Here is a 23,391-nt window from a genome sequence, read left to right on the forward strand (position 1 = left end):
TGAAACGGACTTTGGACATGCCTGCCTTACACAGAATATGCAAAAGGAAATATATCCACAAACCAAGGTATGAAGATAGGATCTGACCCTGGCTTCATATCATAGCTCGGCAAGAACTCTTGAGTCACAGTTACTCAGTTTGGATGTCATGGGAAACTGGGGAATTAAGAAACAACCAAAATATTCACTGAAACCAGGGATGCAAGGACACAGCTTGTTTCTGGCCCACTGACCCACAGTTCATCAGACTGGGATAACATTTGAAATGGGCCACTGCCATTTTTGCTTATTTTACTTCTGTGTGGTGAAAAGAAAAAGTGCAGTAATGTGTATCTTTGCCATCAAGTGTCTATTTATAGTGCCCCTATATCCAGAGCAAAGAGCTCAGGGTTACATACAGTTCACAATATTTCCAGAAGTTTTGAAACTCTTGGACATTAAATGTAGATTGAATTCTACAATTATTATTCTATGGAATTACAAAGAAGCGTTAGGAAGATACTGTGCATGAAGAAAAATGGTTAGAACAAACACTATTTTGCCTTGTCCCAAGCAATTTATTTGAACCATTTTACTTAAGATGTTTTGCTGTGCAAACATGAACTCTCATTAGAATTATGAGCTTTGCCATACACTGAAAGTTTCAGAATGCTGTTTCTTTTGAAATAATACAGGCATTTTATATTCATACAAATTATCTTATACATTTAAATTTTAAATTTACAAGAACAGTCTTGGATAGAACTGCCGTACCACATGGGCATTTAAAAAGCATGCAGACCATTTAGACATTTACAGGTTCAAATCTTTATTGTTTTAAAATTCTACGTGTCTTTTACAATACAATAATTTGTTACTTCAATGACCTTTTCATAGTTAATGTACAATGGATTCTTCTTTTTCCTGAACCTCAGCCATGAAATATAATTTTATCAATATGATTTTTTTCTAAATAGATTAATACAAGACTTCTCTGTGGATTGGGAAGGTTCAGGTGCTTCGTTTAAATACAAGAGCACATCTGCTTCCCTTCAAAATTCTGTGATCAATCCTTCGAAAAAGCTTTCGAAGACTGCAGCTTTACCTATTGCTGTTTCGTATCAGTCTAACATTTTTCTTCTCTCACTTTTCGGTTAAAGGGCTTTGTAACGCAAGTTGCAGTAGTTACCTTTTCATCTACTGAGGCAAACTCATGTTGAAGAAACTTATGATTATCTGCATGCAATGAACACTCCTCTTTAAATAACTGATGAATTTATACATATTATAAAGAATCTGTTAAAGAGTGCAAGTATTTTGATAATGATTTCACAAAAGGTCATATGCTGGTAATAATGGTAGCTAACATTTAACACCTAATAGGAACTAATGTATATTTAACAGGCAATTAGCATGGCTAGTAAATAAGCCATGATATGTAAGATTTGCCCTTTCAGAAAATGAACTCATTTGGTCCACACTTCTAAAGTTATCCGGGTAAAAAAATAGGAACAGTTAGGCCAGACGTTGTGATGAAATCCTTGTTTCTAAAATGTAACACATTAAAAAGAAAGAAGGGGGGGGACAGTATTACATTGTGGAGCATTGTCATGGGACCTCAGTATAAAAAGATGATGGCCTGCTACTTGGGAGTGGTGAATGAGCACTGAAGGCCAGGCCAGAAAAAATGGTGATGAGGAGTTTCCATCATGTGTTATACTTTCTTGTTCCATGGCACTGCTTTTACTCTGTAGAATTTTGTACCCAAAGGAACTTTAAATCTGTTTTGTGCCTAAAGCAAAAACAAAAACACACATATGCAAAGAATTATTTGAAATATGCCAGAGCTAGACAGAAGACAATACTTTTTCATCTCATTTCTTTGCTTGGTTGAGCTGGCTTTTTTGCGTGGCATTCCCCCCCCCCCCCCAGTCCATAATCACAGCTTGTTTTATTCACAATAATGGTTCACTAATTCATGCAAGCACAGTAACACTAGCTAAATATAAATCAAGCATCCTTTGACAAGCTTAGTATCTGTGAATGGGCAATGCAACTAAATCTACCCAATTTAACAGAATAAGATATTTAATGTACATTAAGTGAAACTGAATCTCCTTTTGAGGTCAGATAGTATTTCACCATCTAGTGGGCTATGGGTAAAACAATGTAATTTTGTGACACCTCAAAGCGCTTGCTTCTTGATTAGCTATTGTCAGCAGCTCAACAAATTACTGAAGTACTTGCCCCAAGATAATTAAAAGTATTTCATGGTTAGCCAAGCTTTTAGACTTAAGTTGATCCAGAGCACTTTCATAAAAATAGTAGTGTTGATGGCTAACTACGATACGTGCGGGATGAATTAAAAAGTTAACAATTACTGTATTTTTCCATGTGTAAGAGTAGGTTTCCCCCCTAAAAAATAATGTCAAAAATTAGGGGGCGTCCTATATACAGATACATCTCCCCCATTTTCTTAAATCTGAGTCCCCCAAAATAGGGGGCGTCTTATACAGAGACAGAAAAATACAGTACTTTAAATATTACTCCTACAACTGAGTTTAAAACAGAGTTATGAGTAAGAATGATGGTAAGATTCCCTCTTAACTTAAAGGAACTCTTGCAACTATTTTCAATGAGCCATGCTGAAACTGAATATCTATCCTTACCTTTTTTGCCTGACAATATTCCTTTTCCATCACTTTTCCCAACACCCAGGGTCTTCGAGATGCTCCTGAAGCTGGAAGAAGAATATTTATTATTTATGGCATGATAATATCCAAACTACTTTAGGCACAAAATTTATCTAGCAGGCACATTATAATCTTAATTTTAACTATCTGCCGGAATAAAAAACTTCCGTATACAAAATGTTACCTCAAATTGGTACAATATTCTAAACTCATAATCTTGCTTTTGAATTTGAAAAAAGCATATACTGGCAAAAATGTGTATGGTGGCATATTCTCATCTTTTTGCGACAAACTGACAAAAGAAATTGGTTTATTGCATGGTGTGAAAGAGGGATCTACTCTCACCAAGGCCAAATAGAAGATTAAAGCAGGCAGACAGCTCACCTTCATCTCTGCTGCACTTCCGTTGCCCAACCCCGTACCATAGGAAACTTCCTTAGGCAACTTTAAAGCTACATGGACATTTATTAGTGGGGCATACTTTGATTCTTCATATTTTTCATGCCAACTTCCTCAAATCCATCCACCCACAGATATTGCTTCCTTACTACTCATTAGAGAAGCAAAGCATTAAACCTTCCTCCTCAATGCTGCTCAACTAATCTACCCAGAATACTTAAGTAGCAGGAGAAAAAAGACTGCGGCTACACCCTCATTCCCCCACTGCTCAGTTCATCGGCAGGAGGAGACACCACAAACTGCATAAAATTAAAAACAGTGGGCTGCACGTAGTATGTGGCAAGGGATTGCCCACCTCTGTACTACAGATAGAAACAAAGGGTATGTTTCTTGATACATATGCATAAAGGTAAAGGGACCCCTGACCATTAGGTCCAGTTGCGGACGACTCTGGGGCTGCGGTACTCATCTCACTTTACTGGCCGAGGGCGCCAGCATACAGGTTCCGGGTCATGTGGTCAGCATGACTTAAGCCGCTTCTGGCAAATCAGAGCAGTGCACAGAAACGCCGTTTACCTTCCCGCTGGAGCGGTACCTATTTATCTACTTGTGCTTTTGAACTGCCAGGTTGGCAGAAGCTGGGACCGAGCAACAGGAGCTCACCCTGTCGCGGGGATTCGAACCGCCGACCTTCTGATCAGCAAGCCCAAGAGGCTATGTGGTTTAATCCACAGCACCATCCGCATCCCTTCAATACATATGCATAATGGCTGGCAAATGTGCACATTGCCCAGAAAATGTAAAAAATGCAGTTAGGTTGTGTACAATGCCCCACTCAAATACCTTTGGAGATAATACATGGAAAATATATGTACAAAATAGTATCAACTTGTAAGCATTCAATAAGTCCTGCTGGAAAGTATCTATATTGACTGGAAAATGTCCACAATTCCCTCTTCGTGTTCACATTTTTCATAAGATGTGGTAATCATGCACTAGCCAGCTGTTACATATACATGTTGGGGCATATATATATATATATATATATATATATATATATATATATATATATATATATATATATATATATTACATTTATTCATATGTTCAAACATAAATTTTAAGCAGATTATTGCAAGACTGAATATTTAAATGCAGATGAAAAACATTCTCTTGAGAGTTATGACACTTACCACACTCACCTGGTTTGAGATCCAGTGCAGCAAGAGATTCCGAGTGTAAGAAATACAAAGTTGGGCTAACAGTAAATAATACATAGTTGTCGTGACGTTCATCCAAAATAATGAGAACCAAATCGCCAACCTGAAAACTGGATAAAAAATACAAGGCTCAGAAGAAAAGCAGCACAATCGTATTTTTGTTTACTCAGAGGAAAGCCCTACTAAGTTCAGTGGGCTTCCTCCTAGGAAAGGGACCACAAGATTGCAACCTGAGTCATTATGCCCTTTACACACTTTGGTGCCGTGATATGCTTTTGAAGCATTATGCAGTTTTTGCTTTCACCAGCTAGGTATGGACATGTTGCCAGAATAGGGGACTTTTGTGTTGAACCAAAGGTGAAATGTTCTGGAAGGCCTGCAGATGCTGTCTTGGTAGTTAAGATAATCCCAAACTAATTGGCAGTTGTTGCACAAATGAGCTCATAGATGTTTATATTCACTTGCTTTGATATATGCTAACTGGCTTGCTTTGATGCTGTGCTTATCTGTGGGCTTTGGGGTGCTGGGTTCTAGGCTTTGGACAGTTGCCACCTATGGCCTCACTGGCCAGGTGTGATGGGAGGTTCTGGGTAAACTCACATATGTTGCTTTGTGTATAAAGGATGTCTGCTTGGGTGCGGACAAGCCATCATCTTACTGTGATGTCCATCCCACTTCTGTAAAGGCTGGGAGACCTGGCAGGCTGGTTGGCTGCAAGTCCCCACTTTTTTTAAAAAAAAAAATAAAGCACTATAACTGGTCACTCTGGTGTTTTTGACATCCTTCTTTGGTATCCCTGCATCTGACCAGTCCCACAAGCCCTCCTTTGGGCCAGTGGATCAGGACAACTTTATAAAACAAACTGCAACCCATTATGCCTTTCTATATGACTTTGTAAAACAAAAGTACATATGTAGTGGGCTGTTGTTCTAAAAAATACAGCCAGTGCTGTGCAGTAGGTAGAATCGGACTAGAAGTGGGAAGACAGGTTCAAATCCTCACTTTCAGTTGCACAGTTGTAGTGTGTGGGGAACCTCTACTGGAGAGTACTCCCTTAAGGATGCAGACCAGTATCTCTTGAATGACATCAACCAGGTTTTTTTGTATTTGGCAGCAAATGTCCCCTGTCTACACACCCACCTATTATGTCTCATAAGCAAGCTGTTTTCAAAGAAACAGTCTAAGGCAAGTTTAATTCTAGAATATTATCTATCCCAACACAAACAATGGGGTGGGGCAATTAGATGCTTGCCTAAAACAACAGGTACAATTAAATAAACCAAGGCAGAGAATTAACTCACTCAATAGCTTTTCAGATATACTGTTTTCAGTCTGCACTCAATTAGAACTTTTAAAAGCATCTACCAGAGGAGGATTTAAAAAAAAAAAAAAAAATTCAACAAAACAGAAAAAAAATTCCTTGACCGTTATCAACACCCATACTTACTCTCTGATTGCAATTTTCTCAGAATGTCTTAGAGACACCGAAGACATGCTTTGAGACATCTGCAAAAATGAGACAGCATTATTATTATCCTTTTCTGAAGGGTTTTTGCAACATATTCTGGCTATAGGGTCAATATTGTAACATATTTCTATTACCACTTATTAGACTGCCTAGGGACACACCAGAGGAGGATTTCTTTCCAGTATGAATGAAAGCTTTAAAGGAGTACTCTTTATCAGGACCATAGCTGGAGAGCTCTTTAACCAGGAGCCTGGATGCAAAACTGGTTCACTCTCCACGGGCTATTTTTGACAGATGAGTGGGCCCACAAAGATTCCTACCAAAAGCACATCTTGCATTGGCGCTAGATTTTCTGCAGGGATCAACTACACTCAGGAGTTCCAACTGGGAGTCTGCATATGGTGATGATCATTCACCTGTACTGAATTTAACTTTGAATGGCATTAACTGAATAGCTGGTGCTGTACTGACCTGCCACTGTGAAACTTAGTTTTAAAAAGGAAGGCAGTGAGGACAGAGGCTCAGTAATGAAACAAAAATGTGTGAATGCACTGGGATAGTGGTGGTGGCAAGTTCATTTTTACTATTACTTGTATGAGAAAGTGTGTGATGGGAAGGTTGTGACAAGGTTTCTGTGTGAGGATGTGTGTGGCAGTAGGGCATGTATGTGCACTTGTATCTGAAGAAGTGTGCATGCACACGAAAGCTCATACCAAGAACAAACACAGTTGGTCTCTAAGGTGCTACTGAAAAGAATTTTCTATTTTGTTTCGAACAGAAAGTAATGGGGGGAAATCACCTCTTTTACATTGTAAAAATCTTTCATGGCATTTTCAGGTCCAACCACCATCAATAACTTTATTAACATGCTTTCTTATTTCATCATAATTTTAAATAAGGCTTTTAAAAACATTGGCCTGGATTCAAAGATCTACATGCTCGACAGGGCCATTAAGAGGCAACCAATTTGTGTTCTGCTATATTGACACTGTAACTTTTTGTCCATATGGAACATAAAAGCTGAATATATATGCTTTTGCCTGGTCACCCCACACCTTTTAGAATCTTTCCATTATTTTATGACATTTAAACTCAGGGTTTTTCATAGTCAAAGTCACAAAAATGACATGTTCCAGTGACTCTAGATGAAAGAGGTCTGTTTCCTTACTGCATCTAACAGATACTAAGAGGGTCCTAAAATAACACTCAATCAATGGAAAACTGAACTTAAATCCTTGCTCTCACAGTACATCCGAGCTGAGAGAATGTACTTCACATCTCTTCTTTATGATGACGTAAATGAAAGGAAGTATTTGCTGATAAAAACTTGGGAGTATCAAAAAAGAATGAAGTCATGCTCTTCGCTGCTTCATTAGTTGCTTCAAAACGAAGTAGTAGCTATAATTACCACTGGCAAAAACTGGCTTTAGATTATTCGTGCTTACTTGTGAAATAATCAAGTTACTGTTTTCCTCTTGTGAAACTTCTGTTACTGATAAAAAACAGTCTTTAAATCATACATCCAACTGCTAAAATTCTCTCTTGTAGCTTTGTTAGTGTTCAGTTGAACACAATTCAATATAAGATATATTAGACTTCACACGAGGGGGAAAAGGAAAGTTTGCCATTAAATGATGGTTTGGTTACAAGCATTTAGAAGCAAGTTATTTAAATCAGTGAGACGTACTTTTCAAGTAAAAATGGATAGGATTACATAGGATGGTAGTCAACTAAATAACTGCACTCACACAAGGATTACCATTAACACAATGGGACTCACCCAGTCCCATGGCCTGCACCATCCCCAAATCTGCTCCAGAGGGTTATGAGAGCCTCAGATCAGATTTAGGGGGTATACAAGGGGAAGAGCAGGGGAGAACATTCTGTTGTGCTGTTGGAATGTTCATCATAGTACTATGTTGGATCCAACCAATAGTATTTTAGAATGCCAGTGAAAAGTATCTCCAGTGAAAACTACTTTTTTACTGCACTTCAACATCATTATTATGCAAAACTATTATTGTATCACGGATTCTTAGTTTCAAAGTAATTAGAAACCTTCTATAATACTTCTATTCCTATAAAGTGGTTACAAAATCTCATTAAAGGAACCAGGCAAGACTCCAGCTTGCCTGCTGAATATTCTGTGTTTTGCAGAGCCTTCTGGGATGCATCAATAGCAGGGGTAGCCAATGTGGTTTCCTCCTGATGTTGCTGGACTATCATTTCCATCAGTCCCAGGCAACATGGCTGACTGACTACAACACCCATCATCCCTGACCGACTACATCTGGAGGGTGCTCTGCTGGTTACCCGTTCTAAGGCATGTTCTCTATACTCCCAGCACTCCTTGATGGCTGTACACTGTAGGGAAGTTCAGCAATGAGGGACAAGCCTTCTTGAAATAATATTTAATCAAGAATGATTTAATCAACTGATCAATCAATTCTACTGCCAACCATCCCTAAATGAATTTGACACACCACTGCATACCTAGTCAAAGTCCTTTACACAAATCACAAACAGAAACATAAATAAATCTAATAAACACTCGTAGTGCTGCAATACCAGCATCTTTCATGAGTGCTATGTGTTCCAGATCCCCATGTAGCCACATCTCTCCTGTTATGACATCATACTTCTAGACTAATGCATCACAATTCTAGATCATACATATTAGACTAGATCAGCTCCTGGCAAATCCCATGGAACTGCTTCTGGCAAGGTTGTTCCTCACTATATATCTTACTAGCATTATACTCCCATCCTCAAATTCTGAAATATTTTTTTAAAAAGAGAAATCAAATAAAGATAACAAAAAGAATTTTTTTTTAAAGCAATTATTTGCTCTCCCCACCACTTTGAAAGCATTGGTTTAATTATTATTTTTTACTCCTCAACAGTTTTCTTGGGCCTCTCAATTACAATGACCATCACATCCAAATGTAGCCTGGCTTAACGCTGTATTACAAAGGTATACCCTCTTGAGTTAAGTCTCATTGCCACAAGCCAAGAATTCTAAGAGTGGCAAAAACTTTGATTTTAACCTACCTGTTTAACCACATTTGTTTTCTAAACACATAATTTTGTTATATGCTTACCAATCTTTGATTAAGCCTCTTATTTTCCTCCTCTTTCAACTGCAACGTCTATAAAACAGCATAACACAAACCTTTCAACATTTTGTTTAAATATAGTTTTACATATATTAGTTTTGTAACTTCATATGCATGTTTTCAATATTTTAAGACTGCTGTTCTATATTTATGTGGGAGAGGATGGCTCATTTATCTCAGTGTGACTTAAAATCTGAGTAAACAGGTTTAGGATTGTGTTGCTAGAGGCTCAATTTTTTAAAAAACTCTATAGGTGTAACTGTGTGTGTGTGTGTGTGTGTGTGTGTGTGTGCGTGCGCAGTTAAGTGTATGACCCACCCTGATTTATTGTGTGCTATATACTTTAGTGGGTTTGAATATCAGTTTCAGATCAGATCTGGCCTACTGGAACAGAAGTTCATACCAGCTGTGCCATCTATTAAGTATGACCTCAAATAATGGTGTTCATAGCTGAATCATTTTTCTTTTGAATAGTTACATAACTTGGAAATTACGGTAGCTTTGATTTTATGAAAGTTAAATTTTCTCTCATTGACTAGCAAAGAAGTTGCATGATAGAAGAAATTCTAAAAGCTTTGATGCTGTTAAATTAATTTGGCCCATGGTGTCCAAGCTTCCAAGACACCTCCCAACCATAATTTATGACCTACAGTCTTGAGGGCAGGGGAGGAATTTGAAAACAGTCATCTCTATAGATGAGCTCTCCCACCAGCACCACACCAGCTTTAATTGGAGGTGGGTGAGATCCAAGTATTCATCTTCCCTTTTTTACTGGTATATGGCTGGGTAGGCGAGATCTGTATTACAAGTTTAAAAACCAGTCAACACATCTACAACCAGCAGTTTTTTTGACATCTTTTTAACTGCAGATGTTAGGGATTAAACATGGGGCTTTCTGGATACAAAGCATGTGTTACATCCCTGAATTTTCTCAGTAACCTATGAAATGTGTATAAATTGGAAAGCCAAAGCAACCACAATAATTCCTATGTTTCGAGTTTTAACAGGAATCAGTTTAAATGTCCTCATATAAAAGGGTAGTATTGACTCTGATCCAATAGTTCTAAGCACCTAAAATGAGGAAATGCTTTCAGTCATCCAGCTGCAGAATAGCAGAAGTAACAGTTGTGTTACTACTCAGTAATACTTAAAAAGATGTTTGTCAATGTAAAACTTTGGAACTCACTTGATTTAAGAATGGGACAATTAATTTACATTAGTTAAGAATTAATAGGCCACTTAACTTACAGATTACATATAACACAGTAACAGGTTTGCTCGATAAACAGCAAACATGGTAGCAAGGTAGGCTTGTGCAAAAAACAAAAACACAACAGGCTCCTGTGAGCAAAGGTCATGCTGCTGTGAGCATATCTTTGGCTGACCAGGATCCACATGTGCAAACAAGTGCGGCACATGCAGTTCCTGGGCTAGATCTCTGCATCTTGCACTTCGAACTGCACGCACAGTTTTTGTCAGTGCTTTGGGAACTGTTTGTGCTATGTCAAATAGCAACCCAGGCTCATCATGCATCCAAAATAGAATTCAACGTCATTAAAGCTGCTGTGTATGACTCTGGATAGGACCAACTGCTTATGAACATGGATGAATTTGTCTTTCTTCCAAATAAGCATCTTCAAGTATCTTAAAATCAGAGGGTTCAAGGGTGGCATCCAATGCACTCACTCCATTAACACAAGGATATAAGCTTGCACAATGGAATTCCCTTCTCCGCCTGAGCACAACCCACACCCTTCCCAAATCTGGGATAAACTCCCAGAACAGATTTAGGGTGGAGGGGAGTAGAGTTCAATTGTGCTAGTGTAAACACTTGCACTAAGGGAACAAGTCGCTTAGCACTACATTAGATATAGATAGCCCTTACAAACATTCTAAGCAAGACAACAACCTGAAATCACAGGCAAACATTCCCTAAATAACCAGTAGCAGTATGCATAAGAAAAAGGCAACCACAGTGGACGAGAAAAAGTTAGGACTTTTTCTTTTGTTAGCTCCCATGTGGTTCCAGCCCACCTTATTTTAGCAAATGTATGACAATACATAAATACATGAAGCTGAACAAAGCGATTCCTAATCTCTCTTGAAGGCAATAAATAGTTAACCAGAGCAAAAACTACTCACTTTTTCTAACATCATTATCCTCTGTTTTTCCTCTGACAAAATCTGCACATTTTCACTAAAAATAAAATAAGAAATGGTTAACAAGATGTGCAGCTTCATTAATGAGAAAATATGTCAAATAGAGGGTTTTAGTAGATTAATATGTCACAAGAAAATGAAGATAAGACATATTATATTCATCTTGACATGCTACACTGTGTCTCGTGTATCTGACATGCTGTATATTCCCCACTCCTAAATAGCAGATGACAAAAAGAATGAGGAATCCAAGCACATTAATTAATCACAATGCCTTTGAAAACATGCATGGTATTTCTATTGTGCTCTTTTTATCAAAGGCAGTTCAGCAACCATTTCTGAGGTGGAAGAGTGAGTTCTCTTTTTAGTTTTTACATGATAACACAGTTCAGTGAAAACACTTCCATGTGCTAATATAGTAGGGCTGTGTCCAGAAGAAATATTACTCAGGATCTTTCTGGTTGGTTTGAAGAGGGGGTTGCTTTGGGTCAGTGGCTTGTACTGACATGATGTTTCACTCTGGATCCAAGACATAGGATAAAAACCAACAATTCCTATAACATCTACATTATAGTCTAAATTTTCATTTTTTAAGACAGAATTGTATGATATTTATAGGCACAGTAGTCACGTCTGAGGGAATGAAGCTCTCAGATTTTGGACCCTTTAAAGTCTGAGGTGTTTTCATTTTCTAAAAAAAAGGTCCAATGATTTCCTATGTACTTTTGCAAGCAATTTCCATGAACATGACAAAAAAATGAAAAGGTGCCACTTAAGGTCCCTGCAAAAATTATAGAAGGATGGTGCATGGGTTAGAGTGATGAATACAGAAAATTAGTTGAGGCATTTAAAAAAAGAGTATTGTTTTCTGTTCAAATTTGCACTAAAGTCACATGCTGCCAAAGAGGAAGTGTTTTATCCCTCACAGCAAAATAAACACTGTAACCGGAAGTAAAAGGAGAAAGCTGGGAAATAAAGATGTCATTCACAAATCTATATACTCCTCTCTCTGTCTGTCTCTCTGCCTAGTGTTTTCCCATTCTTGAAGAGCTTGGAGGAGATGTAAAAATGTATCAAACCAGATCAAAATATAAATACAAATTCCCCCGAGAATTCCAGGTTGTCTGAAAGCCTTGCACCCACAGCCTATTTCACTTCCGATTTGAGTTGCTTCACATGACAGCGGAGTGGGGGGCATTTCCAAACATTTCAAATAAGGCATTCCAAACAATGCCTACTGACATTCAGATATACATCTATTTCAAGACTTGTTTACTAACTTTACAGCCATCATGCTTGTTTCCAGTGTGGAATCCATCTTTCCTTCTTCTGTGGTATCTGAAGTTAATCGCTCAGTTTCTGCTGTAAAATCAGCTGCACAAGCTCCGGGAGGTTCTGAAGGAGGAGGTAAACAGGGTGGTGGAACAAAACTGCTACTTCTCAGCTTATTAACCTCTTCTTCAAGTTTCTTCTTCTCTTCGAGTAAACAGGCTCGGTCTTCAGAAAGACTTTCAATCAGATCTGAGCAAAAGGCAGCCAACAAGTAATATTCAACATTCTGATAATCTGCAGAGCAATTAATTGGATTCAAACTAGAAAACATTTTGCAGCAATGCATACCCTTATCCCTTTCTTGCTGCTGTATTATTGCTTTTAATTTGTCACTGAGATCATTTATTATGTTTTCCTTTTTCATTTTCTCTCTCGTTAGAACAGTGTTAAACGTCGTCTGAAAATACAGAATCAGCATTATTTTAAGCAATACAATGTACATATACATGACATGGAAAAAAAATAGGTACTGTAACTTTTCAATCTCTACAACGCTACAACATACCAGCTTTGGCCTCCTCTTTCAGCAGCCAACTATCAGAAGCCATTCCATCAGGTACAGGAGAGGGAGAGAGGTAAGACTGAAAGACTGGGAACTTTTGGCTCTGCTTCTTCGTATTTTTCAATTCCAGCTTGCTTTCCCCACCTCCTTCCCCGTTCCTTTTCTTTTTGTGCTATACCTCATTAAAACTGTGAGCCTGCAGGGACCGTCTTATCATCATCAAAATTTGTAAGCTGCTTTGTGAGCCTTCTTTGACTAAGCAGGGTAAAAATGCTTTTTTGAAATAATAATAGTGATTTATTCCTTTTACTTTCTAGAAGCATAACCCCAGAATGCATCCAATTTTGATGTTCTCCAAGCTGCTCATTTGTCTCCTTGTGCCAGCATCTTTCAGATGTAGTGGCACAATTGCCAATCATGCAGTGGAAGTTGTTTGGGACCCCTGTGAAAACTCCACTCAAATGAACAGGGATTGTTTAAGAACAGGTAGTGGCTGTATGTGACATGTCAGAAAACCAGTACTGGCCTGAAATGCTAGGCAATAATCCCTTTGCAAGCTAAAGACATAAGGAAACCATCAAAAGATCCTGGAATTTTGAGGAATGGGAATTTCTAAGAAGGCTGTGAAAAACAAAGCAGCTTCCAGTTACTTTAAAGCATCCTCACAAGTGTATCTAATCTGAAATCTTGAAAGAGTCTACCTGCTGTTCTGCGGTGAGTGATGTTCGAATGTTCTGCATTTCCTCATTTTTTCTTTTCTCATGTTCTTCAAGCTGCTCCAAAAACTTCACCTTTTCTTCCTGGAGTTTTTCTTGAAGTTCTGCAACTAAGCTTGATGCAGATGATTCAACCGAACTAGGAAATGGAAAACATTGAATATTTAAATGACCAGCCCAGTATGTTACGAACAAACTACAAAGGGAAACCTTAAACCTCAATACCACTTTATCTGGTGTTTCCCTAGTTAAGAAATTCAAAATTCTGACTAGTCAAGGGGAAACATGCCTGATAAAGGTATGAAAAAGCCTTTCTTATTTTTTTAAACAAACAGAGCAGCAAGATTCTTAGCACACGGTAAGTGTGTTCATCTTTTTCTTGACTTGGCAGGAGAAAGTTCAGATACTGTGCAAATAATCTGTGTGTTCATGGAAAGATAGGAGAGTAAAAAATAACACCTAAAAATGAAACTAAATCTTGAGGTTATAGGGACAACAACAATAAATTTAGTTTCGATCTAAACTTGCATTAATCCCTATATTACAGTATAATAGGATTGCAAAGGTGGAATTCACTATCAAGCAGTTTGCTGCTCTAAAGTCAGAGAAATTCAAGAGTTAATAGCTGTCTAAATATATTCTACTACAATAGCAGGCAGGGAAGCCTTTCTGAATCAGGTACACCACCAGCATTATTCAAATGCAAAATAATCCAGCTACAGACACGTCACACAGTGGTCTTGACATGCCACATAGGGAGCACAATGTATATTCTTGTTTTAATAAAGAGATGGGGAACACTCTGTAAAAAATGGATGTGCTTCCAATATTGTCTTTCTTGAATATTATCCAAGATTCATTTCTCATATGTTAAAGACAGCTAAATTATTCTACTTGTAAAGGTAAAGGTAAAGGGACACCTGACCATTAGGTCCAGTATTCTACTTGTAAAGTAACGTATTAAGCAAGTCATTTCAATTACACAGTAAAAACTCCAAGCTTACTGAGATTATAGTACGGAAACACTTCAGTCCGGTATTACACAATTCCCATGCAATTCAACAAACTCAACTCACGAAAATTACATTTAGAATTTTAAATATGATGAAACAACTTGGCAATAAGCACATTATGTCTTGATGTGGCCATGCCTCACAAACTGGCTTGACCCCCAACAACTGAAAACGTACTATTTTTGCTTTTAAAACTTTGGTACCAATGAATCCCTTCCACAATCCCCTGAGATTACATATAGTTCAATCAACAGACATATTAAAAACAAAACAATATAATAAAGCTCAATTAAAAAAAACTAAGTTCTATAATCTACAAGTTAAGGCTGCAGCTCTGTGTTTATTTCCAGATAAGAAACAAAATCCATGTGCCTCCCCTTTCTCCTAATTCCAGGACTTCTGCCAAGGTTACTTTCAAAGAATCTCAGGCTCGCATTATGTTCAAACGAGGAATCCTGGTTAAAAATAAACCCTGCCCTTCCTCCAGCATGCATAGTTCCTTTCCGTCCTCATAACAACTCTGTGAGACCTCCCCATCCTGCCCACCTCTCCCACTTTTCTTCCTAATGTCTCAACAAAACTGATGTGTAAAAATGTTACATGGAAAAAATACGAGAGACACTGCTCCTTTGTAAATCAAGAAAATCTCTAATAAAAAAAATACTTTAATAAACAACAACTCTGCGAGGTATGTCACAGACTCAAGATCTGCCAGTGATCTTGGTGCCTCACTAGGGACTGGAACCAGGCTCTTTTCAGTCCTAATCGGACCCTCTAACCACACAATAGCTCGCCACCGTTTTGCTTCTGGTGCTTAGCACACCCAGTTGCAAACAGGACAGAAACTGGAAGCTGTATTGTCCCACCACGTTCCCACCTGTCCCCCCTCCTCCAAGTATTCCTGCACCCAACTATATATATGCGCAGAGAGGTTAGTCTTCATCTGAACAGTTGCCTGGGCATGGCTTCTCTTCTTGCTCTATTTGTCCCCAACAATGCCTCGGACTATCTCTACAAAGCACAATGCTTTAACCTTCTAAGTGGGTATAAGTATGAACTTTAGGGACAAATAATCTTCTCCTCTGACCAGGAGGAGTGGTGAGCAGATACTCAAGGATCTTTGCCATGGGGGCACTGGCTCCACTCAACCATGCCCTAAAAGTTTTGGATTGCCTTTATCCCTAGAAAGCACCCCAGATTACTCCTGCATCGAATGGTCTAAAGTTGTGTACTCTTGGAATGGAGGAAAAGGACAAAGTTCTCTTTCCCCCAAGTAAAAGAGAGAGAGTATAAATAGATATATACAGATTTATATAAAATAAAATCTCACTTGCATCTATCCTATCCCCCTGGACTCTGGACTCACACTTTGCTGATTAAAAGGCATGGGGTTGCCCATGTGCAGGGAGAATAATACATTTTCATACACACACACCCCCCCCCCCACAAACCACCACTTTGTGTCTATACAGAGGATGACTGCATAAAATTTCACCCTAGATGGAGGTAGCTGGCTCAACTACTAACAAGATCATTGAACAAAGTTCCTGTGGCAGTCCACGGCCCCAGACTGCACTATGTGAAAAGTTCCACACAAAGAGAAAAATGCAGGCTGCCTAAAGAAAATCATTATGTCTGACTTGACCTGCATGTAACAGTCAAACTTATCACATAAGGTTTCTTCAGCTTTGAGTAGAGAATGGCTTGGATTGCTAGTTTGTTTGTTTGTTGTTGCTGCTGCTGTGGTTTTAAAAAACCTTTACTTCATTAACCCATAATACGGTCAAAAAGACTTACATTGTCAACACAAACAACTTAAATTCATACTAAAACCAACATAAAGTACATATAAATTATTAGCTAAAGAACCTTGAAAACAACTAAGTAGTTGATAATTAATAAAGCTATCTTAGACTTACTTTTCATCATTCATGTTCAACAAACTATTGACTCATGGAAGAAAATACTTTGAGTGGAGATGGAGGAAGTCAAAGTCTAGCTAGCTGAGTAGGTCAGAGTTGTTAGGCTAATAATGTCAAGGTTGTGAGTGCAAGGTCCATACGAGTTGGGTGGGGTGGATGGAAGCCTGTGAGATTTTCTTTGGAGTAGAATACATTGCCCACCTGTTCTGGACTTTTCCTTATGGCACATTTTGTAGCTTTGGAGTGCTATAAGATCTGCCACTTACTTAACAGCCTGCGACATCTGTGGTACAAAGTACCTAAGGCTGCTGCACAGTTTCGTGGGTTGTCCAGATACCACTGAATTGTAAGATTTTCTATGAAGATTAGGGTAATCTGCATTTTAAAAAATAAAGTATGCCCTAGGTATATGATCTAATTTTGCATTGGTGGACATGTGGGTTTTTTTTTTTGGGGGGGGGGGTATTTCATAAGGTAAAGGTAAAGGGACCCCTGACCATTAGGTCCAGTCGTGTCTGACTCTGGGGTTGCGGCGCTCATCTCGCGTTACTGGCCGAGGGAGCCGGCGTACAGCTTCCGGGTCATGTGGCCAGCATGACAAAGCCGCTTCTGGCGAACCAGAGCAGCGCACGGAAATGCCGTTTACCTTCCTGCTGGAGCGGTACTTATCTACTTGCACTTTTTTTTGACGTGCTTTCGAACTGCTAGGTGGGCAGGAGCTGGGACCGAGAAACGGGAGTTCACCCCATCACGGGGATTTGAACCGCCGACATTCTGATCAGCAAGCCCTAGGCTCTGTGGTTTAACCCACAAGCGCCACCCGTTTTTTTCCATAAACAAAGCTAAAAATTGAAACTACCATGCTTGTCTAATATTTATTTTCAATTGGCATCAATTCATTGTAAATTAACAACTTACAAAACAGGCATTTTTTTGGCCATGGAAAAATATCCACCCCACATCACTACTATTGTGAGTGTTGGGACTCCTTGGTGGACAAAGAATGGTTATAGTAATTCAAGCTCTAATATCAACCAATGTGTAAACTACAAGGTGTTGTACATGTGGCTGCCTCTGAAGACTACTTGGAGGACCATGACTATTCCAAAATACATCACCAAGACCATTGATAACAATAGATTTCTTTAGTTGAAACTAGCTTCCCTAGCTCAATATAAAAAAACAAACAACAATGCTGACTTAACCTATCGCACACACAGCTTGCAGTCTGAGGAATAGCCTGATCACATGTGAACATGTTCACTCATTAACATTTTCCTCCAAAGCCCTTCCTCTCTGTTACCCCATTAATAAAAAAATGAAAAGCAGTTGGTGGTATTGCATTCTCTGTGTGGGTCATCTATTTAAAGAAAAAAACAGCTGAGTTTTCCACTAGGCTAGCAGAAGCCCCTTGTATTAGCCAAAACAGCTTCTTGGATTTGTAGCCCATGTTTTTATTCATTGCAAGCAAATTCTTCTGTCCAGAGAAACTTGGTTGGAAAAAACACACACCTATGCATACACTTCTCTTTCTTCTTTTCCTTCTTCCACCACCGCTACCCCACCTCCGGCCCATATAATAACCATGCTACTACTGATCACTTGTTGGAAGATCAGCATGCCCGGATTTAGACCCTAAACATCCCCACACCCGTGATCAACATTAACAAGCCTGATTACTACTTACAGACATATATGTAATTGCTCTTCTATATGCTATCTAATGAAGCGAACAACAGAAGAGCTCTTTCAGTTGCAAGTAAGCAATTGTACATAGTGCTTTCTTATTTTCTGAGGAATGCCCCTTCAGGCATGAGCACTGCATGTATTCAATGCATGAACATAAATGTCTAATTTATATAAATTGACTATCATAAATGGCCTAACATCCATAAAATATACATAGGACATCATTAGACTGCATGATTTTTAACAATGTATCTTCGCTACTGAAAATTAGTAATTATAACAAGCACAAATACCTAGCTCTATATCACATCACATTTGAATATGGCCCATGATATTTCATTTGAGGAAAAGAACATAGGTCATAATGGCCCTTTATGTATAAAGAACCTGTTTAGAACATAATTTTAGTTCAGGCTACTTCTGAACTGTAGAAGTGAATGCATTTGCCAAATTTTCAGCATCTTAAGTTTTTCAAATACAGGTATCTGGGTTTTGTTTTGGTTGTGACATTGTGGTGTCCAGTGATCTTCGTAAAGTCACTTCTGGCCTCCCAGAAATAAAGTATCAGCTGCTCCACTGATAACTTTACTTGTAGAAAAGCTGAAACAGTTACCACTATTATTTTGCTACTATATGCTTCAAAAGGTAGGAAATGAAGCCTGAACATATTTTCGTGCCACTTTAAAGACTTTGATTATTGCTGTTGCATTCATTTTCATGAACCAGAGTGCGCCATCTGACTAACGTGGCAACCCTTCAGGAACAGTTCACTGTATGGCTCATTTAGAAGTAACGAGAAACCACAGCTTGTTGCTGAAAAATGGACTGTATTAAGGCTTGGGCTTCTACACTCTCTTCCCCCTAGAGTTTTCCATTTTAAAATGACAGTGGTTCCCTGTGACATCCAAACACAAATAAAGGTAGTTTGCTTAAATGACGGCTTGAGAAGCCTCAGTTTAACCTTTGCTTATTTTCATTAACCAAAGTTTAAAACAAATTATAGTTCTTAAGAGTTCAGAAGATACTGTTGAAATTTAAACCAGAAGTTTTTCATCTCCTTTTATGGGTAACAAGAGGGGTGGAAAGGGAGAACCAGGCCTATGTGGAGTGTTCAAATTCCATCCATCAATCAAAAGTTCAATTTCACTCTTGGATAGGGGAGCTTCAAAATCTAAAAAAAGCAAAAACACCACTAATTCCTAAAAGGTATCTGGGGAATAAATGTGTCCTTTGAATAGGACAAAAGCAAGTGCCACGGTTTTTAAGCAGCCCTATAGTTATATTTTAAGAGCAATTTTGTGTAGTATTTTCTCCCTGATAAACTTCCAGACTGATTTTTAAAAAACTCCCTCATGCTGCTTTCCCATTAAATTATAATTTTAAAAAGCCAGATTCTCAACTAATAAAACTCACTGAATCTTAAAGCTCTTTGTGCGCAGCGAGAAACATTGTTATAAATATTACTTTATGCTGCCAATGACTGATCTTAAAAAACAGAAATATTCTTTATTCATTTAAAAATGTTTTAAATCTTTCACTTAAGGCATTCAGTCTGCTCAGCTTGGACGGATGTATCACTCCCCTTCATGATCAATAAACATTATGAGCTGGATCCAAAGGTTCCCTTTCACTATGGGGAGAATTGCTTTACTAGAAAAATGAGGGATTCTTCCCTATCAATCAAAAAGAATTTTGAATTTAGATGTGTCAGTTTTAAAATAATGCACATTGTGCTTGATTAATGTGGCAAGATTGTGTGAAGGTGCTTCTCTTATCCAACAACTTTTCACCCTTGGGGAAAGGTAATTTTAAAGTTATTTATTCCACACAGCTTGTGTTTAACATAGGGACACCATTTTCATGTGGTGATTGATTGATGGATGGCCACCTATTCATTAGAAGATGAAAAAGAAAAAAATCTACACCCAACAGGAAGATGTGAAAAGCTGTATTAAGGAGGTTTGCATTAGTCCTCAACTCAGGAACTTGAACTATCTAAAAAGCAGAAAAGCTCAGCATTTTTGCAATCACAATGCATACTTACTAGCTTGAATACAGAAGTTCAATAAAAAAGAACTATGTGCCCCTGAGCATAAGTCATGCAATGATGGAATTAGGGACTGGTTTGAGCGAAGGGAAAGGATAAAGATATATGAGGAGGCAAGATGTGTCTGAGCAATAGCAGAAACCAGAGATCCAAGAATGGAGAAAACCTTCTATAGTTTGAGATTGCACTTACTCAACTGACTGCATGCACTTACTCAACTGACTACAAATTATATTAAGCATTGTTGGTTTATTTTATTTCAAACGTTAGAGGGCAACTTAATTCATACAGTACCTCTGATTAACTTGCATCTCTAGTTGCTGGATTTTCCCCAAAAGTTCTTTTTCAACAGCTTCCCTCTGCAATTCAAATTCTTTAAGGGCATTTCGGACTGCATCTTCTTTTTCACAGTTGAGCTTTTGAACAAGCAGTTTCCTGTCCTGTTCATGGTTAGCTAATAGTAGCTCTTTTTCTTCTGCAAATTTATTGATAGAGGCTTCATATTTCTTCTGCTGTTCACACAATACCAAATTTTCTTCTTTTTGCTTTTCTAGGGCATTTACTTCCAATTCTAGCTTACCTTGCAACTCTGTTATTTGTTCTTCCAATCTTTTTTCTGCTTCAAGAGCTTGTTGGTGCAAAGAAGTTACTTTACTTAATTCAGTTCTAAGCAAATTTGTTTCTTCTTCATGCCTATCAATTAATTCTGAAATGCACTGATCTTTCTCAATTGTCACTAAAGTTCTTAGCTCTGCTAGACCCACCTGATATTCATCATTATGAATTTGTATTACATGGTTCAAATTATCAATCTGTTTTCTTAACATTTCAGTTTCCTTGTCAATAAGACTTTTTAGATTATCTTGCTGTTGAGTTTTGTTTTCTTCTAAAAGTATTTTCATTTCATCTGTTTCTGCTTCTTTCAGTGCAAGTTCAACCTCTAATTTGCATCTTAAGTCAGACAGTTCAGAAACCTTGACCTTTAATTCCTCAATCTGTTGTTCTTTCTCATGGACATTTGCAGCATGAGTTTCTTGCATTTGTTTAAGTCGGAGTTTATTCTCCTTTTTCAACTGCTCTAAGCAATCATTGTGTTTAGCCATTAGTTCATCAAATTCTTGTGTATGTCTTTCCTGTAGATTAGATTCCAGTTCCTTTAAGTGATCTTGCTCCAAAGTCTGAAGTTCTGCTCTCAGAAGCTGCATTTTTTCATCACTTTCAGTATGAAGTTTTTTCAAACTCTCCAACACCCTTTCACGTGACTCTCTTAGTTCTTTAATTTCACAAGTCTGATTCTTCATTTGACTTTCCAATTCAAGCAATTTTTGCTCCTTTTCATTTTGTAAAAAAACAACTGCCTCCTTTTCATTCTTTACTATTGCAAATTCATTATCTTTATCATGCAAAACATCCTCAAGACCTTTTAAGTCACCTTTTAATTTTGTGATCTTTTTTTTGTTCTCTTCACCATCTTCAACTAAAGTATTCATTTTGCTTTCATATTCAGTTTTTACCAATTGCAGCTCTTTCTGGTGTTTATCTTTTAGCGTTTGTTCAAGAGAAAATTTTACTTTTTCTATAATATTCTTTATTTCTATTGAAGTACATTTTAAAGAACTGGAAAAGTCACATTGTTCTTTTTCTACAAATGTTCTAAAATGACAAAGGTCTTCTTTTATGTTTATTAAATTTAACCGAGATTCCTCAGCAACATCTCTACATTTTTCCATATAAACATTTATAGCAGAATTTTCTAAAGCTTCCGCTTTTGCACATATATTTGTGTCTTGCATCCGCCTGCTGTCAATTGCATTGATAACTGAGGAATAGAGAGACTCCACCATCATTTCTGGACTTTGAGGATCACTTATCACATTCGGTGACGTTAGGTTTTCTTCTATTATGAACTCATTAACCGCTGACATAAAATCAGATTCTGGACTTTCTGCCAGTGAGTCCAAGTCTAATGACCCTTGCTTAAGGGCTTGTTCAATGCTTGGATGGGCAATCGTTTCAAAATCAAATGTATGAGCATCAATACTGTCTGGGGACAATTCTTCTAAAGGACCTGGGGGGCACACAGGTGGGCACAAAGGACCATGAAGACTGAGTGGTGGTGGAGTTCTAGGAGAGGTAGCAATTGTTGTACTTTCCATCCTTGGTGTAGTGACAGACTGTGGTGAGGCTTGACTGTTGGAAGCCTAAAAGTAAAAAACACAGGCCAGAGTTAAAATACTATCGTTCAATAAACATAAACAATTTCTAAGATAGGCCTCAAGCCAAATATAGCGGGCTCCATACATGTGGCAGTATTTCACTTTAGAGAAGCAGGAATTCATAAAACCTTATGACATCTTACTGGCAGCTATATGTAGCAGAAAGTAAAACCATGGTTAATCCAGGGCACACCAGCAAATCAGTACCCCAATCTCATTTCATGCACCTTCTGAAGCTGCCTCATTCTTGCATCCCATCAGAGTTCCTTTCATTCTGTTTCATCCTTATTGTTCCTAGCTTGTCTCCCCCATCCACTTTTATATCGTTTCAGAATATTTGAAACGGACAGTATTTTATCTGATAAAAAACAAATGAATTTCTAAACAACTTTTTTCCTGCTGGCATACTTTGGAGAAAATAACCCCCCTTCCAAGCTGTCAAAAAATAAATTGGTATGCTTATGCTCCATTTCAGTGTGTGTGTGTGTGGGGGGGAATTATTTTTACTTCCTTTCTAAAAAGGGCCTGAAAACTATATGTTTGTTGTACTAAAAACAAATGTTTTTATATGTAATGAGAAGTAACATCAAAACCAGTGGGGCTTATTTCTGAGTAGACTTGTAGAAGAATAGAAATTCTAATCTGAGGTAGCCATAATGCTATTTGTGGCAGGGCAACCTTTATTCTAAATCAGTTAAATGAGAACATTTTTGTCTCTGGTTCCATCGACCACCAGCATGCAACCCACAACAAAGGTTGCCCACTCCTGTGCTAGAACATTATGTAGTAAACGGGTCATAATTAGTGTATGATAGAGGTTCTGAAATACTTGTCAGATGGAAAATTACTCTTTATTACTGGGATTTGCCCGTTTACATGCATTTATAGAAGTACAATTTTATTTAATAAGTGAATCACA

General features: G+C 38.0%; 1 protein-coding gene across 3 annotated transcripts in view; it reads right to left on the reverse strand.

Annotated features, from left to right (window-relative positions):
- Positions 1-536: 536 nt before the first annotated feature.
- The window catches only part of RB1CC1 (RB1 inducible coiled-coil 1), a 47,582-nt gene continuing 24,727 nt past the window's right edge, over positions 537-23,391 (reverse strand). For 2 of the 3 annotated variants that reach the window (XM_033155199.1, XM_033155200.1), the window contains exons 15-24: positions 20,551-22,457; positions 13,571-13,724; positions 12,656-12,764; positions 12,316-12,556; positions 11,018-11,072; positions 8,861-8,908; positions 5,739-5,797; positions 4,265-4,401; positions 2,649-2,719; positions 537-1,771 (exon numbers count right to left, since the gene is read on the reverse strand). In XM_033155199.1, coding sequence (XP_033011090.1) covers positions 1,694-1,771; positions 2,649-2,719; positions 4,265-4,401; positions 5,739-5,797; positions 8,861-8,908; positions 11,018-11,072; positions 12,316-12,556; positions 12,656-12,764; positions 13,571-13,724; positions 20,551-22,457 — 2,859 coding nt within the window. In that variant the 3' untranslated portion in view covers positions 537-1,693. The remainder of the gene's footprint in view (positions 1,772-2,648; positions 2,720-4,264; positions 4,402-5,738; positions 5,798-8,860; positions 8,909-11,017; positions 11,073-12,315; positions 12,557-12,655; positions 12,765-13,570; positions 13,725-20,550; positions 22,458-23,391) is intronic. The other variant, XM_033155201.1, reaches the window with a different exon arrangement.

The sequence above is a fragment of the Lacerta agilis genome, chromosome 7 (genome assembly GCF_009819535.1).
Source record: "Lacerta agilis isolate rLacAgi1 chromosome 7, rLacAgi1.pri, whole genome shotgun sequence".
Lineage (NCBI taxonomy): Eukaryota > Metazoa > Chordata > Lepidosauria > Squamata > Lacertidae > Lacerta > Lacerta agilis.